The sequence below is a fragment of the Monodelphis domestica genome, chromosome 4, assembly GCF_027887165.1.
Source record: "Monodelphis domestica isolate mMonDom1 chromosome 4, mMonDom1.pri, whole genome shotgun sequence".
NCBI classification, from domain to species: Eukaryota; Metazoa; Chordata; class Mammalia; order Didelphimorphia; family Didelphidae; genus Monodelphis; species Monodelphis domestica.
This window is the reverse complement of record NC_077230.1, coordinates 42,628,415-42,647,746: the sequence shown is the minus strand read 5'-3', so window position 1 is coordinate 42,647,746 and position 19,332 is coordinate 42,628,415. Positions and strand designations below refer to the sequence as shown.

Sequence of the window (19,332 nt, the reverse complement as noted above, 5' to 3'; positions counted from 1 at the left end):
CCTGGCAAGACTGAACCTATTTTAGTGTACCATGTGATATGTTATCTTTTTGGGGGGTGTCATTTTTCATATCATCCATCTGGAGTTTATTTTCCAGAAAAAAGATTAAATACCTGAAAAAATAATTTCTTTTTCTCACTATAAGCTCTGAATCTGAGATAGATATATGGCAAAACTCAAGAATAATACCACAGAGAAAAGCAGTCATGTTTATCACAATTCAGTTTTTAATGGACTATGTTAAAACTTAAGGGAACTCAAGACTTAAACTACATTGTCTTGAGTTTTAAGCTATTGTTTCATCCTGCATACAAGATAACTTTTTTCTTAATGTTGGTCATAAATCTAAATAAAAATGGTGGGTTTAAAATTTTTCCTTCCTCGTGGAGTTATTCAAAACATAATATTTAATAAAGAACTATCCACTTTGAAAACTACAGTAAGAGGAAAAGCAAATTTCCATTCACCTTCTGGGTTTGTTCTAGCAACAAGCATCTTTTCAAAGGCCACTATTTATTATTTTTTTAAAAAGTCTGTAAAAACTGACAACACATTGCACTCACTTAAGAGTGATGAAAACTTTAATAAGATTGGACAAATACCTAAAAAAACGCATTAATAACAAACGACTTTAAAATGAAAAGAAAAGATGAATAAATCCTTAGCATTTTTGTTATCTTGAGATATCTTTCTTTCTAGAAGACAACAACTGGTAAAGAAATTTTATTATTTTAGGCCTTGCAGGTAAAGGACTAAGCTTCAACAGGGCAATAGGACACTTCTCAGCTACACTGGACATTTAGGTGAAAATGACCTTCAGTAGATTCTTTATCACAAAGGACAGTTCTTTGTATTTTATTAGAATTCTTCTTGCTCCCAAAGGATTATTTGGTATAAAGTTTCTTCTATTGACATTCTTAAACTCTAGTGTTGAATATACTACTCTGATGGTACCCCAGTCCTATTAAAATGAAGAGCAAATAAATGAAAGGATACTTAATTAGCAATCAATATAAATAAGATTGTAATAAATGAAACTATATCTAAAATTTCAAGATAAGTGCAAAGGATAGAGAACTAGATTTGCATTTAGAGAACCTGAATTTGAATTTTTTATCTGCCATTTCTATATATCTGAACTTGTTGAAGTCACTTGTCTTTGTTAGGACTTAGTTTCCTCATTTACAAAATGATAACATGAAGTAGATGAAGATTCCTTCCAGCTCTAAATATCTTATTCTGTGTTGAATGTGGAAAATTCTGTATGTTTTTGAGTTACATTAAAATGCTTGTGTAACAATATCCCAACCCAAGATTTGAATTATGCCCTATAAATTCTTATATCTGTATATGATAGGTATCCATTACATATTATCTTTACATATAAATCTATATATTATATGTGATCTACATATTATCAAAATGGCAAACCATTTCAGTATCTTTGCCAAGAAAACCTCATATGGGGTCAAAAAGAATTTTTTTTTACTATCAAGTTACTATTAAGTAAATAGTTGAACCTATGTATACAATATACTTTCCTAATTTTCTCAATCATAAAAATTTTGATTTTAAAATACGAAAATGTTATATAGAGAAAATTCATTATAATCAAGATCATGTCTGACCTCAAGGTAACTCCAGGGGGAAACATACAAGAAGATAAGAACAAGATGTATTGAATCTTTTGAGTCAATGAAGCCAACTCAGGAGAAGCAGTTACAGAAGTGCTTGTGGATCTATACTATTTCTGTCCTGGGATAGATAATTTAGAAGTTTCTCATTCCTGGGGCTCATCACATTGATGCCAAAATCAGTGAGCACATTCAAATGGTAATGAGCCAGGATTCTTGAGCTCAAGCAGTGCTCAGCTTTAGCTTCTGACCCCCTAGGATCTGGGACTACAGGAATACATCATTATACCTGGCTAGTCAGTGGTTTTTGATATAAATATGAAAGTGGGAGGAGGTCTTTTCCCCCCATCTCTTACCCCTAAATCTGGCTACAGAATATTTTAAGCCAGGAGGACAAAATAAAATCAATTCTTGAGTGAATAAATGAAATGTAGACATTGGATACTTTGAGGCTTCATTTATAGTACATTTGCACACATTGATCTGCCAGATAGCTTCCACATTATTTATTGGAAATAAAAAATATTTACTATTAAAATATTACATGTAACATAAATGTTATCATATTATGTTGCTTGAACTAAATATTTTCCATTACTTAAATATCATGTACAAAGTATACTAAAACATCATTTATTATTAAATTTATCATTTTTTAAAACTGAATCTCCCTATCTTAGGTTGGATGTGCAAGGTGACTATTCAGTAGGCTTATTCCCTACTGAGAACTCTGATCTGTTGATCTATTTTGCCCCCCTATCCCAAGGATGCATCCTTTTAATGTTGAACTTTAGTGCTGATACCTGGTCCCAAAGCATACATAGAGTTTTAGTGCAACTCAAAGCTCCCAAACTCAAGAGATCCCCACCAAAAATCTGGGATGATAGGCATGCGCCATCACATCTAGCTAGAATATTTATGAAAAGCTTTTTGGAATCTTACTCACTCTCTTTACCAATTAATAACAATTACCTTCTTCAAAGTCCTATTTGAAACTCTCTTCTATATTGCTTTCCCTAAATAACTTCCCTGAATTTTGTGTTTATTTTATTACATATTCTTTTAGCATGTAATACTTAGTTCCTCCTACTGAATACTAATGAACATTTCTATATATGTTATATTTCAAATTGTTCTCAGGCTATTTCATGCAAATGGTGAGCCTGAGTATTATTTCTTTTATACATCTAATAATGCACAATTAAGAATTTATTTACTGATTAACATCACAAGATCTCTGGATTTTGAGAAGAGAATCCAAAATTTCAGTGGGATTAACTAACTAAACAAACATATGTCTGAATCCTGCTAAAGTATCCTTGTTCAACATCAATAAAAACATCAACTGGGCTTCTATTCTTATGCTAGACATACAGCTACAAATGCATGTCTCTCATCTGTCAGTCTCTTGATTTCAGACTGACTCAAGTACTATTGGAAAACTAATTTATGCTTCTGCAGGCTTACCAGCAGTGATATTTTGGTTATTGATGGGAAAAAAGCAGAGTTGCCTTAAAAGTTCTAGCTACCACAGCTTTATGTGTGTTTGAGTGAGTAGGGATTGCCCATTTCCACAGCATAATGCTAATTCTGCAATTCTCTGTAATCTTAAGGCAAGTATGATCCACAAGATCATGGATTAGTCAGTTATATAAAAAAAATTATAAATAATTGTGACTCACCAAGATAACAATTTAATGGGTAAGCATATACATCAGAACTCTGTTTTCAGGGTCACAACATGTTTGGAAGCATTCTTGCCTGTGCTATTATTAAATAAGACTCTCCTTCCCCCATTCTTCCTTTCTCTACCAAAACCTCCTAATTACATGGATTAGTGATAACTAATAAAATAATAAAACAAAAAAACTAATAAAAAGATAACAGATAAAATATTCACAGACTATACATTTTTTCCCATCATAAGCAATTTGCAGAGAAAAGACTAAACAGCAAGGAATCCCTGTTATTTATTCAGGAACTGCTATGAAAATATGACAATTCTTTCACAAAATATTCCTGGGAGATAATACATAGAGAGCCTTGAAGTCACTGCTTCCAGTGCTTGTAAACTGTATGACCATGGCGGCAAATCACTCAATCTTCCTGAACCTCAGTTTCCTCACATGTAAAATGGGAGTAATAATACTGTTATAGAATCATTAACCTAGAAATCGAATCCAAACCAATCATTTTATAGGCAGCAAGTTGGTACAGTGGATAGAGTATAAGGCATTGAGTCTAAATCGAGTCTCGGACAGTTTGACTCTGAGCAAATTACCTAACTTCTTTTCACCTCAGTTTCTTCATCTTTAAAGTGGGAATATAGCACTTACCACCCAGGGTTATTGTGAGGATAAAATGAGATGATATTTGTGCCTGGTATATAGTAGATCCTACATAAGCGTTAGCTATCATTATTATTTTATAGATGAGGAACTATGGTCTAGGGAGGTTTGATTTGCCCAAGTTCACATACCATAGTAAGTATAAGAAGCCAGATTGAACTACTCTTACTCTATTGCTATCATTCTTTCTATAGCACCATATTGCACCTACCCCATATAGTTGCTGGGAAGTTCAAATAAAATAATGGACATAATGTTCTTTGTAAGCCTTCAAGTTCTATACAAATGTTGACTTTATTATTATTATTTTGAGCACTGTTTTACAAAAGCTTGGACCTGTGATTTCAACAGTGATGGGAACTCTCAGCATGGAAAATCCTTCTACCAAAACAATTCCATAACTCATTTATAACTTATAGTCATAAAGTCTTAGAGCAGTGACAGGTCAAATGACTTGCCCATGGTCACACAGTGTGTATATGTCAGATCTGAGATTTAAACAGATCTTTTGAAATCCAAGGTTTGCTTTTGATTCACAATGCTATATTGTTTAATTATTTTACAAATACATATGCACTTATATAGGTAAAATATGCAGACCCTGAAAAGGCTATGCCCTGCTTCTTACCAGAAGATATGGGAAGAAAAACTCCATGAAACTGATAGTTTCCTAATAGACCCAGTATATGTACTAGGTTGCCCTCAACTGGTTCTTCCCTCCCTTCAAAAAATAATCCAGGGTAAGGAGGATAAATTAAACAATTGAAAGAATAACACTTTACCTTGTTCTTGCTTGATCCTCTCTCTTTCTGCATATCCAGCAGCTAGCATGTTAAGTCTATTTAGCCATCTGAAAGAATAAATGTTTTTAAAAAAACAATCATATTGTTATAATATGATAATTTCCTACATCTTATGTATGTCATTATAATTGAACTGAAGGAGAGGGGGAAAAGATTTTTCTCTATATGGAGTGTTTTCTTTGATAATTTGACATCACCAAGGATCATCGTTTTGCCGCCATACACAAATTGGTGTACCATACACCATACACATTAAAGAGTTTTCCATTGGTAACAAAAGTCCTATTTTCAATGGAAAACTCTTTAATAAAGATGTGCAACATTTATAAAATAAAGTTTTGAGATAATCAAAGCCACATTAAATCTAATGTTGATAGATGTGCCACCACTCCAATTATCTCTGTGGTACTGTATTTTTAGAACTAACACTGTTTTCTAAAGATTTAAGCCTATTTAGGTCTAATTTGGTCTGATAAGGGAGGGAAAAGATTCAGAGCTCATCTGTCCGAGGAATACATTTTCTCTGTAACCAGCAAGGGGACTTAATTATCTTGTTATGTGTTTTGATGGAACACATTTATGTTTCATGGAATGTGCAAAAAAGTCATCACGGGGACACATCTGAAGCTCATCTCTAAATGTGAAGTGATTGTGGTTTTTTGCTAGTGTGTACACTTGTAACCTCTGCTCAGATCCTGAAGATTTATTTCCATGAGCAAAGTAAGTTAAAAATAAACTCCTGCTATTCTTTTGTCTTTTAGGAGTGCTGCCACAGTCAAATGCAGTCAGCTGCCTGGAGCAATGTAGCCTCTTTCCTTACCCCCATGGGTGCTTTCAGTGTGTTCGTTATCTAACTGCTCACACTGCATCAGCTTCTCAAATCACTAAGTCTTTAAGCCAAAGTGACAACCTTACATTTGTAAATCTGGAATTTTTTTTTTACCAAATCTATTTCCAAATAAGACATAGAGTGGACTTTGTGTTTCAAGCTATTACCTGTAGATCTTGGATAATTTTTGTCTCAGTTAATTCTATTGTTTATTGGAATAATATAATACAAAAACATCCATAGAGGGTAACTGCACCCAAGAGTTTTTCTCTTCTTGTGTTACATAACAAGATAGAAACTTATCCTTCTTGACAAGTGGAAGAAAACATCTTTTGAAGCTATTCCCATATTTCATCTTTTATGCCAGGAGGTGGCAACCTGGATTCATATGGTTATAATGTCAATAAATGAGTTGTAGAGTTCTATTCTTGGAAAATGAATCTAGAAAACATGATTCATCCTTTGTTTTAAGAGTAGTAATCACTAAACTCCCATCTTGTTTTGAAAGAACGGGAAATTAAAAAGAAAACTGTCAGTCAACAAGAATTTAGTAAGCACTTACTGTATGCCAGACATTTTAATAATCAAAGGCCCTCAAAGCATCAAAAGACAAAAACAGTGTGAGAATATTATATTAACTATTTTGGGAAGTAATATAGAGAATGAAAGGAAAACAATAAAGAATGATAAAATTCAGTGACACAAAATTTCAAAACAAAAACACATAGACACATGGAAGAATTCCAAGAATCATCAAACCATAAAAGCAAAACCCTTCAACATCATTAACTGATGGTTAGCACTGACAACTAATCTCCTGATGAGTTAGAGGAAAAACACTTGCAGAGAAACTGGAACAAAACATGACTTTTGAGGCAAATAACTAAATCTATCTACTCTGGAGAAGTCCCTGAGCTTTTTGGATAAAGAAGAAAAGGACTTTTAAGCTAATATTAGCAGAGATTTTTCTCCCAGTTTTTTCATATGTCTCTTATTGGTACACAGTTCTGCAAAGAAATTCCATTTTATGAGCATAATTTAAAAAGTGGGTTCTTTTGGAGATTAAAGAATTTTAAAAGGTCTTTGTTTTCCTACAAGGTTTAAAACTAAAATACCAACCTCTTTGAAATTGCTTGAGTCACCTGCAAAAGAATCCATTATTTTTTACACAGCTCATAAGATGGAATTTTTCTGAAGAATGATGCAGTGTTTCTCTGCTCATGGAAAATTCCTCTTAGAAAATATATGAATGGAATTGCCTGCCATCTAGGCATTTGCCAGAAGAAGCTCATTTTGTAGTTTTGTTGCAATTCAGAGAACTGTGTAGATAAATGTGAATTTCTCCCTGAAGATGATTTCAAAATCTAAATAGCTAGATCTAGCCTCTTTCCTGAGTTACAATTGTACATCGTTACTTACATTTTGGACATTTCTAACTGTATTTCCTGCAGGGATTCCAAATTTAACATGCTGAAAACAGAATTTATTTTCTTTCCCTCTAAATTCTCTTTTCTTCCAAACTTCCCTATTACTTTTGAGAGTGCCACTATCCATCCAGTCACAAAGGCTTATAGTATTGGTGCCATCTTCCACAGTTCTTCTACCTGAACAACACCTTTCTATGCATCCTCTTGTCTCTACTCAAAATAACCACATCCCTAGTTCAGGCCTGCTCACCACCACTTGCTTATATGATTCATTATAATAGCCTTCTAAAGGGTCTCCATGCCTCATGTCTTCTTCTAATCTAAACCATCCGCCACTCCTCGTTCATCAAGGTCATTTTCATAATATGTATGTCTGATTCTGTAACTTCACTATTTACTTCCTGTGAGCTCCTATGATCTCCAGGATGAAAGACAGAAAGAATCATTTCTTTGGCATTCAGCTCTTTATAACTTAGCCCCTTCCTCTACCTCTCCAGTATTTACTTTACTTTATTTCCCTCCATGAACTCTATGACCCAGTTCCATTGGTGTAGTGTACTGGTGTTCTCCACTGGTATACTTGTAATTCCCTGAGGACAACAACTGATCTGTCTCTGAGCTTTTATACTGACTGCCCTTTATCCTTGAGATGTTCTGACCCCTCAATTTTGCCTCCCAGTTTCCTTCAATATTCACCAGAAATCCTACTTCTCCAGGAGGACTTTCCTGATATGCCACCTGGTAGTGCTTTCTTTTATCAGATGATTTTCCATCTACATTGTATATATCTTGTATGTATCTAATAACTTCTTTGATTGTCTCTCCCAAATCCATTTTGAAAAGAGGGATTTTTTTTTGCATTTTTTTGCATTCTCAATTCTTAGTTCATTTCCTGGCAGATGGTAAGCACAAATACATGCCTGCTGAGTGGTTGACATATCATAATAACATGAGTTATTTCATAAAGATGTAGATTGTGGAAAGTCTTTGAGAGAAGGATTTATCTTTCATGACCAAAACATCTTCAGATAAGAAGGAAACAGAAACAGGTGACTTGAATATAAGCTCTTAGGATGGACAATCCATTTTTATATATGACAAGGGATAATATAATCATGTTTTCATAAAGAAGCAAATATGATGCTTAAGAAAACTATCCTGTTTCAATATTACTGTGATGATTTATTTACTGAATAGATTTTCTTATATGTGAAAAGGTATGTTTGTGCCTATAAATTGTATGCATATACTCACATTGACAGTTTATTATGCAGAAGTAAAGGAACCTACCTGTCAGAGGAAAGCACAATCCCATCAATAATGCCCCATTAGTTTTTTCCTGCCTCTTGTCTCACCTAAAGTAACTTGTGGTGCTAAAAGGCTTTCCTAATGGAAGTAGTTGTTAGGGACATGAGTATGAACAAAAAAAGAGAAAAATGTCTGAACTATAAGTTCTTCTATTCCAGTCTATGTAGCTCTTGAAGTTATTTGGCTTCACTTATGACCTTACATTAAAAATATTTTGAAAGATTTAAGGTGTACAAAAGTCTTTTTCATATAGGAGAGTTTTTCTTAGACCTATTTTTTGGAAAAAAATGAAAGCAATAAAAAAGGTGGTTGATTTTAGCTTTTCACAAAACAGATGCAACTAAAAATATCATGAGTTATGTCTGGGAACATGGGCAGTGAGGTCATCATACTTTTTGAGCTATTGAGAAGAAAAACCATGGTGAATGAGGGGGGCTTTTATAAGTTAAGTGACAAATCTTTTTTAGGAAAAAAAAAACCAAAACATTAAGACAAAAAAATCAGATTAATATGAGTCACAGATCAGGAAATAATTTATTATCTTTCTAAGATGGTGGAGATTCCTTTGGACTGGTCCATGACTGTATACAATCCTTTTTACTAATGGTGCATATATTTTCTTCTGTCTGTTGACAAAGGCAGCCTTCACAGCATATGTAATGCTATGAGAAAGGAGTTTCTCATAGCTATTGCTCAATTTTCAACTTGGTCATAATGTGAACTCTTCACATTTATCTTCAAGTTAGTGATCTCATTGTGTGGGCAATGCTTTGTGAGCAGCCAGCTCAATGGTGCCTGGCAGAACAATTAAAAAACAGAGTAACAGCAAGACCCCTAATAGTACAAATTAATCAATATTTCCATTTCGTGGAGAAGCTTAAGTTGTGATTCCAAAAAACTGTCCACTTTTTCGAATAGTAATGACAGTGGCATTTTTCACGATCAAGAAGTCATATAAATGAAGAGAAAATGCTGTAAATCACATAAAAAGCTCAGCTTTCTCATTAGTAGTAAATCATTTTTATCAAGGTTTATGCACCATCTGGTTTCATAACTCCTATTCTTCCTTAAGATCCATCTCTTAGCATTCGGAGAAAAACAGTATGAAAAATTGATTATTGTTAGAAGTATTAGGGTTTTTATTTAATCTCTTTTATCTTATCTATGAAACTACAAAATTATCTGTGTATTTTTAAAGTTTGAGGACTTATTCATTATGGATAGGAAAAGGATGGAAAAAAGTATTATGAGTAATATGAGATGACATGGCAAATTTTGGATAGAAAATAACGTAAATAAAATCAGTGTGTGTGTGTGTGTGTGTGTGTGTGTGTGTGTGTGTGTGTGTGTGTGTTGTTTTTGGTCCACCTTTGTGTAATACATTTATTTAAATGCCTAATAAACTTGTCAGTTAATGAGGAATTTCATCAGATTTAGTTACACATTTGACCTATTTTTAAATATTATTCAAGTGAAAAATAGGAGAAGAGAAATAAAGGGAGATAATAGCCCAAATGAAGTAGAATATGGTATCTAGCCACCTTAGTTACTGTTTATCTTTGACTAATTGTAGGGTATGGTCAAGATTTCCTCAATTCTTCAGATCATCACAATTCGATTCATTTCCATTTAGCAAGCATTTGTTACAAAACTACTTTTTTTCTTTTTTTTTTTGCTAGGCATTGGCAATACTATTACAGAACCAAAAAAATCAAGCACAAAATATAAACAAAGTAATTTTCTGGGAGAGAACTCTAGCCACTGGAAAGAGCAGGATAAGCTTCTTTTAGGAGGTGGTGCTTGAGACGAATTTTGAAGGAAACTAGGATTCCAATAGGTAGAGAGATGAGGAAGGAGACTTCTGCAGGCATGAGGATAATGAATGTGTAACTATGGAGACAGAATATGAAATGCTTTGAAAATGGAATAGCTATCAAGACAATTTGTCTAAAATGTTGAGTTCCTGAAGGAGTGTAATGTCCAGGAAGGCTAGAAAGGTAGTCTCACTCCAGACTGTGAAGGATTTTAAGAGTCTTATGGAAAAAGTATGTATTTAATCTTAGAGACAAGAGGGAGTCACAGGAGTTGATCTTCTGTAAGGAAGTGACATGGTTAGAAGTGTGCTTTAGTGTTTTTCAATTTCATAATTATGTGAAATTAGGAAGAAAAGATATGGGAGACAAGGCACCCCTTATCTAGATGAGAGGAGGTGAAAGCCATCACGTACCACTTAAATCTTTTTATAAGACAAAAAAGAAATATCAGCAACCTTAGATAAGGACTGGAGCACTTTAGATGAATGCCCCTTCATTTCAGCTTTTGATAACTCCAGGCATTTTAAAAATATAACCATACTTTCTTATTTTAAATGCTCATGTTTAGAGTAAATATTAATTTTGATAACTAATCAATTCACTAAGTGGCTGGTGAGTGATCATTACTTTTTAACATGGAAGAAAATGTCACAGCTTAATATCAGATATTACAATGGTCTTGTGGAACAATGATTGGGTTCAATTAAGAAAAAAAATCTAAATACAAATCAAACAAATCTTTCTATATCTTAAGCATATTGGTACTATTGAAAATACACAAGCATCATTGCAAAGTCACTACGAGAATCCAGGTTATCTACAAAATATATGATTGACTCTTTATAGTGTGCAAAGTTTGGTTCATTTATTTTACCTGTTCATATCATCCAGATGTTCGGCAGCAAAGTAGAAACTTTTGATTTTGGGATGACAGGCTTTGAATGCACTGTAAAGAAGAACAGAATATAAAAATAGGTTAAGTAATAGGCACTTTATTTCCAGGCATAAAATGATTAAAATATTCTTTTGCTATCCATTAACATACCTCATAAGACTGTTTTTGTGTGTATATGAATAGTGGTTCTACCATTATGACAGAAAGGCCAAATAAAAAATTAAGAAATCAGGTTAGCCATTAAAATTTATTATCCAGCCAAATGCAAGAAAAGGGTGTAAATGTAAATAAAATCTAATGCCAATGCATAAAAGATTTCTGATTTCACCAGCCTGTGGAAGCTCCCACAGTGTTAACTCCTTCCAGCAACACAGATTGGAGCTAAATATGACTCAATTGGTAAACCTTTGGAATCTGCTTGAAATTCTGATGAATTATGTGATTTGCCTGGGTTTAAAGGGCAAATATGAGATGGGAGATTTGAATTCAGGTCTTCCTGACTCCAAGTTTGGCACTCCATTTGCTATTCCTGGTTACCAATGACATAACCTTAAGTAGTTTGCATATTGAAAGACGCACATAGACATTTTCAAAGTAGCTTTTGTGTAACTGCTGATCCCTAGATCCATGGGTTAATTGGGAGTCCTATTCAGATATCCATTCTCAAAGTCATGAAGGCTGGGATAATGAAAAAAAAAAAGCCTAGGTAAACTAAAGGATAACTTTCCACAATTTAGGTTTAAAATTATTTCTATATTATGCAAGTGAAGAAAGGGAAAAAGGGGGAATTGCAGAGTATGGGAAAAGACAGAATAGAAAGGCAAATAGTCCAATCAATCTGAAGAATTTCTCTCTAATTTTAAGATTTTTGTGGACAGTCATAGAATCAAAGTGAAGGGAATCAAGTCGACTCCATTAAACCAGTGTCTCAAATAGGCAGGGGGCTAGGCACCAGATGGCTTTAATCTCTCCCCACTGACCAAAGAATAGGCTCAGGAAAATATGTGACAATGATGTGAGTTTTTGTCTTAACGATAACACTAACCCCATTTTGAATTTTTAAGACTTTTGCATTTATTGTTTGATCACAAATTTTTATGCTTCTGCCATAATTCTTTGAAATTAGTTAGGCATAATTATTCTCAGTTTATACAAGTGAAAACTGAGAGATAAGGAGAAACTGTGATAACTCAGTGACATCTCATGAGGCTTACATAAAACAATGCCAGAGGTAAAGTAATGCTCCACAGTAAACCACTTGCTTGGTAAAAACTATTGCTTTTCTACAGATATACATTATTGCAAACTACTGCCCACATGAGAGAGAAATTTGTCATATCTGACTTAGAAGAAAAATGACTGAATTACATTGAAGGAAGCCTTAAAAAAGAACAAAATCATCCATTTATATTATTTCTCTGATTAGACCACACATACTTGTGCTCAGTCTAGCCTATGATGAAAGTACAAGTTTATAGTTTTCTATAATAGTTACCCTGAACTGAAAGCAGAGACAAATAAAAAACATATTTACTATTTCTTGCGACATTCACTGGCTCTATCAATTTTAAATTCAGGCAAACTGATGAATCCTTCTGCTTTTTCATCCTAAAGAACAAAAAAGTCTTGTTCAGTACATCATCTATAGAAGATTGACAATTAAATCATCTAATTTATTCCTAATGATGTTTCTAAGCAATTTTTTCACTTTATTCCTCTAAATCAGAGTCAAGATTGATATTTTAGAAATGATACACATGGCATCTCCTCTTAAACTCTATGTAATTTCATATCATTTTTGGAAAATAATATTTTCCATCATCTTCTGAGTAATTTTTTGATGACAAACAAAACAATAAAATTAACAATAAAACATGTTATTAAAAACCTATTCATTATTATGGAGATAGAACATGTTACCTTCAGAAGTGAAACAAAAAATTAAAATAAGCATTTTTCTTTCCAGGATGGTAAGATGATATCAATAGTCATTTATAATTGGTTAACTTGGTAATGCCTTGAGATCCAAATTTTTACCAATTCAGACCTGACTCAGGCTGAGTATTTTTATTTAATTAAATATGAAGCTTAAAATTGGAAAAATCTCCAAATTTGATTTTCAGTTTTGCACTTCAGCAAAAAATAAATAAAATGAAGATAAAATGCCCCTTTGCAAAATATTATTTTAGATGCTGGTCTCAAAAACTCAATCAACAAACATGAACTATATATTTTTAAATACTCAAAGCTACCACTTTGCTCATTCAAGAATAATGGTATGTATTAAAAGAAAATTAATTCTTCGACTCTTTGGATTGAGTATATGATTTGTAATGAAAATTGAACTTTAACAGAATTCCAAATATGAAATGTCTTTTAATTACACACATTTATTAATAAATTATTTTTCTCCTAAAATATGAGGAACTATTGTAGATGAATTATGAAATATTTACTTTTAGAAAAAAATTTCATAACTGCCATATCTGGGATATCATTTTGGTTTTTTACCAGTTGGGATAATCATGATCTTGTCTGGACTTCTTGTTCCTAATATTTTCTTCAATTTTAAAAAATGCTGATCTATGCCTTTTGAAAATACAGATTTAAATGAGATTACACTTTCCCTAAATATTTTTTCATTCTAATTTTGCATATGGATCCATACCATTTCAAAAGCTGAGAAGTTTTCCATTTTTCTATTTTCTCTTACTTTCTGTTTCCTAATCTTGGAATGATTTCTCAGGCCTCTTTCAATTTTGTAGTCTACACAAACAAATACCTTGCTCTTTGCAACAAAAATTGGTTCTACTGAAAATAATTGCTCTGTAGGCACAGTAACCGAAAAAGGTCAGTGTAGAAACACTGAAAATATTTTGGTAAAAACATTTTCTTAATTCTTTAAAATATTTATTTTCTTTAAAGTTACTCATTTAGGGAACAATTGCATGGTCCCTTTCCCAAATTTCAGGACATTTTAATTCTATGGCATATATGGCTTGATGTTTCATTTAAAATTTTTATCATTTTCATTTCATTTTAAATCCACATATTTGTAGTGTAAATGGTAGATTTTTTACTGAATGAATAAATGAAAATTTGAGCATTATCTGTCACCTAATTTACTTTGACATTTTCTCCTATAACACTATGAAATTGGGCATTATGATTTTAGGTTCGTATAGTATTCTGCACATGTTTTATTTGATTCTTCCAAGAACCCTGTGAATTAGGTGCTATTATCTCCATTTTATCAATCAGGAAACTGAGGTTAAGAAGTTAATTTGTTAAGTACTTAAAAGTACTACATAAGTGTTATTATTATTGTTGTTGTTATCATTATTGTTATTATTTCCAAACAAAAATAACTATTAGGATTTAGAGTGGCTTGGAATGCAATTTGGTCTTATTGATTTACTTCTCAAGGGCTAATAAAATCATGTTGAAGAGATGTTATTCACCACTGATTACATAACCATTTTATTATAACCTTTATAAACTGGTAAATAAGAATGTCCAAAATTCTATTCAGTTAGCATTAAGGAAGATAAAAATGCAATTCAGAAGGCAGTAGATATATGTTGATAAATGGTTGAACAGAAAATTAAAACATACACTGAAGCATTTTTACCATTCCTTCAGAACATCTCAATGTAGAATAAATTATGACTAATTTATGACTAAAACCAAAGTATGTGATTTACCGAAGTTAAGGTTATTATATAGTTGTTCGAGATCATATATTTGCTGCATAGATATGCACACACAACTTAGCAAAAGTAGATTAAGGAAAATAGGTGATGAATAACAAAAAATGATAGTATCATTTTTGTAGGCTGTAAAAAAAAAGTGACACACACATTTATTCAATGCCTATTGTTTGCTGAGCAATTATCCTACAAGGGGAAGAGGTACAAAATTTTGATGGATTCAGGTCCCTAATGATTAGAGAGTACAATGTAAACTCCTTGGGGGCAGGATGTGATTAATTTTTGTATTTGCATCCTCAGTTAGTAAGTTTAATAAAAGTTTCCGGATTGACTGTTTAAAGGACGTCAGTAAATAGGCTACATACTAACACAGGTTGCAACTATTTGTAGTACTTATTTGACATATGGATTAGATATGAACAAATCAATGCTATAATTTGAGGAAGAAGGTCATTATTGATATTGGAATTGGAGAGGAAGAATGTTGGCCTTTAAAGGATGTTGAGAAACCCAACAGGTGAAGAGAGGGGGGAAGATTTAAGAAAGAGACCCCCAAAAGTGGCTGGAGTAGTAAGAACATAGAGTGTGTCTAGGGTAGTAGGAACTGTTTAGTTTATTTGGCACATATGGCAATGTTGTTGTTCAGTCCTTTTTTTTTTCAGGCGTGTCTAACTATTTGTGACTACTTTGGGGTTTTCTTGGCAAAAATATTGGAGTGGTTTGCCATTTTCTTCTCTAGCTCATTTTATAGATAAGGAACCTGAGGCAAATAGGGTTAAGTGACTTGCCCACAGACACACAACCACTAAGTGTTTGAGGCCAGATTTAAACTCAGGAAAATGAGTTTTTGTGACTCCAGGGAAAGTAATTTACCCAGTGTGCCACCTAGCTGCCCTACTAGTCATTATGCACAATATTTTATAATAATAACATTGCTAAGTTATAAACTGACAATTAGTCCTTAATTGTGACCTGGTCAATGGATTAGCAATCTTAAAATAATTATAATTAGTTGTATATATGAAAACCCAAAGATATTTTAGAAAGTAATGGCCATAAAAGCCATAAGAATTGACCCAAAGATCTTCACCAAGATAACAAACATTTTGCTATTTGATAAGACAAATAATGCAAATGGAATCCATTCATATAATCATTGCATGTAGGAGAAATTCCATCTAAAATATTATAAGCAAGTATATAATTGTGGCAGAAGTGTAAAGGCCATTGTATAGATTGAGAAACATTTAAAGAAAGACAACTTGGCAACTGGAGCGATTTCCATGAGAATGCTGTCTACTGTACTTTGGTGAAATTCCAGAAGCTGTTATTTCTTCTAAATATGTGGCTACAAGGACAATTTTATCCTAGTAAATCATTACTACTAGTTATTTGTCTAGTAAAGACTACTGTTTTAATGAATCTAGAAGAATTCCATACCTGAGCTGTCAAATTAAAAAAAAAATAGTATAGGACCCTTCCAATTTTGGTTTTATACCCCTGGCACATAGGAGAATGCCTGGCATAGAATAGATGTTTAATATATGCTTACTGATTGACTATTGATGATTTTGGCATTAAGATTCTATGAATCTAAGACTTTATGAGTTTGTTCTCTTCCCTTCCTTCAGTCAAGCAAAATATTAGATAAATCAAAAATAGCTTCTTATAGATTCCCAACAGCAGCTTTTCTGATGAATTGAAACAGATTCAAATTTTCCAGGTATTTAAAATTTAAAACAAAAATTGGAAAGGAAAGCAAATAAGATCTTGAGCAAAGATAAACAATTTTTAATATGCTCTCAGATTTTCATGAATAATAATCCTTTTAGGGAGGCTTCTGCTTGAGTTAGCTCGATATTTTTAGTTATATTTAGAGAATGTGCTTCTATGTCTCATTGTGCTCAAGGAGATTTAGTTATTCTATCAAAATAATTTAAGCAAATTTCATTTTAGAAGCCACAAAAATGCCTAGTTAAAGAGTACTGGTGGAAAGATGATTAACATTAGATTTATGAAATGGTCTTCATATGATTATGCTTTTAAAAATATATTGTATGTCTTGTATATTTTCCTAAAAGTACTAAAGAGACTAGAAAAGCAAAGGTGTTTATAGCTTACCTCTTCATTAATATACCAATACAGGGAGGTATCCTTTAAAACAAACCAATATTTCTTCCATTTCTGCGAAAAATAGCTCTTGGCATCTTTCTTCTTCCAAAGCCAGCCTTCACAGTCACCTCGGCCAAGATCTTTACAAGAAATTCGTCGCTTGCTCTTGCCTCCAATCGGACCTGAAAGCATCAATGGATGAAACTACATTAAAAACTGTCCATATTTTTAAACTGTGAGAAAAATCTATTAATCACTAAATGGTACATTTGCACCCCAGCAAGACAAATGGATGCTGTTAGTTATAGATTTTTTTCTGTTTGTATATAGGCCTCATACAGGGATTAGAATTTAAAAGAAAACCTCTGACTAAATTGTGAAAACTAATTCTTCATATAATGACAGTATTTTAATTCTACCACAATAGAATTAGGAAATAGCAGAGGATAGAAGGACCTGGCAGGTAATGGTGTATGGAGTCATGAACAATCAGGCAGGGCTGAGTGACTCAAAAACAGCACAGCAGACATGATGCTCATTATAGAGAGCCATTTGTGTAGGGCCTGAATAGATGTGGAAAGTGAAGATTTATATGCAGTTTTAATGCCCTACCTTTGTTTTTCTTCTTTGATTTATGTTGTAGAGAAGACTGCTGAAATGTCTGGAATCAAAGACATGAAAGAATAGTGAACAGAGGATTAATGAATAGTGTTCTGGGCTCTAGTGCTTTTCCATTTAACAAGATATTTCAATCTACAAGGCAATATTTGAACCATGCATTTCTCCTCCAAAACAAGGTTATCTATATTGTTTATCTTAAGTTTTCCAAGAAGATGAGGTAGTAACAAGATGGCCTATTGCAGAGTTTCTGGAAAACGATGTTGGAGACCTGCCTCTGTCACTTATTATGGATGTGCCATTTCTCATTTATAGGCCTCAATTAGTTCATTTCAAACACATTTGCAATAACCACCATATAGGGTTGTTGTGAGGTGAGATCTTTGGTAACCTCTGATGTGCTAAAGAAAGGCAAGTTATTATCAGGAGAGATGGATTATAATTTTTTCCTTTTAAAATATATTGATGGTAAAAGTTGCAGAGACCAATGAGAATGTAAGTAACCTGAAACAAATTCAAGTGGTCCAAGTATTTAAAATTCCAAATGTAGGGGGCAGCTGGGTAGCTCAGTGGATTGAGAGCCAGGCCTAGAGATGGGAGGTCCTAGGTTAAAATCTGGCCTCAGACACTTCCCAGCTGTGTGACCCTGGGCAAGTCACTTAACTCCCATTGCTGAACCCTTACCACTCTTCTGCCTTGGAGCCAATACACAGTATTGACTCCAAGATGGAAGGTAAGGGTTTAAAAAAAAAATCCAAATGTACAAGTGACTTGTCCTGGATCACACAGCTAGTATATGCAAGAGGAAGGATTTGAATCCCAGGCTTCCTGATTCCTAGGACACTTATCTATCCACTATGCTGGGCTCACTTTTCCTTCCTTCCTTCCTTCCTTCCTCCCTTCCTTCCTTCCTTCCTTCCTTCCTTCCTTCCTTCCTTCCTTCCTTCCTTCCTTCCTTCCTTCCTTCCTTCCTTCCTTCCTTCCTTCCTTCCTTCCTTCCTTCCTTCCTTCCTTTCTTCCTTCCTCCTTCTTTCCTTCCTTCCTTTCTTCCTTCCTCCTTCCTTCCTTCCTTCCTTCCTTCCTTCCTTCCTTCCTTCCTTCCTTCCTTCCTTCCTTCCTTCCTTCTTTCCTTCCTTCTTTCCTTCCTTCCTTCCTTTCTTCCTTCCTCCTTCCTTCCTTCCTTCCTTCCTTCCTTCCTTCCTTCCTTCCTTCCTTCCTTCCTTCCTTCCTTCTTTCCTTCCTTCTTTCCTTCCTTCCTTCCTTCCTTCCTTCCTTCCTTCCTTCCTTCCTTCCTTCCTTCCTTCCTTCCTTCCTTCCTTCCTTCCTTCCTTCCTTCTTTCCTTCCTTCCTTCCTTCCTTCTTCCTTCCTTCCAGGTGGGTACAACTTGGACTCTTTATCAGTCCTCAGAAGGTTTTGAATTTAGGTAGGGAGTGGTGTTCAATCATTTCAATCATGCTGAATAAACAATATGATCAGAAAGATATTTAACTTTACAAAAATAAAAAATTTAATTAAAGAACAAGCACCTATTAATTGCTGACAGTGTGTCAGATATTAATTAACCTAGATGCTGGGGAAACAACAATAAAAGTAAAACAGGTACTACATACTTATAAAGTAGGTTAAGCTTTTTGACTCAGTATACTCTTCTAGTCAAGGAATATCAGAGAAAAAAGTATAAGATACATACTTAATATATTTGAATTATTTTAAATAATTCACCTCATGGGAAAATTCTTTTTAAACATACTATACATGTGTATTTATATTCTTATCATTCTTTTCATGATGAAAAAGTGGCATGCAAGCTCCTTGAGGGTAGAGATTGCTTTT

The 19,332-nt window shown here is 33.4% G+C and overlaps 1 protein-coding gene across 28 annotated transcripts in view; it reads right to left on the bottom strand.

Annotated features, from left to right (window-relative positions):
* The window catches only part of CNKSR2 (connector enhancer of kinase suppressor of Ras 2), a 300,281-nt gene that overhangs the window by 56,019 nt on the left and 224,930 nt on the right, over positions 1-19,332 (bottom strand). For all 28 annotated transcript variants that reach the window (XM_056793349.1, XM_056793338.1, XM_007493430.3 and 25 more), the window contains 5 exons: positions 17,493-17,541; positions 16,890-17,062; positions 12,593-12,666; positions 11,038-11,109; positions 4,765-4,832 (listed from right to left, as the gene is read on the bottom strand). In XM_056793349.1, coding sequence (XP_056649327.1) covers positions 4,765-4,832; positions 11,038-11,109; positions 12,593-12,666; positions 16,890-17,062; positions 17,493-17,541 — 436 coding nt within the window. The remainder of the gene's footprint in view (positions 1-4,764; positions 4,833-11,037; positions 11,110-12,592; positions 12,667-16,889; positions 17,063-17,492; positions 17,542-19,332) is intronic.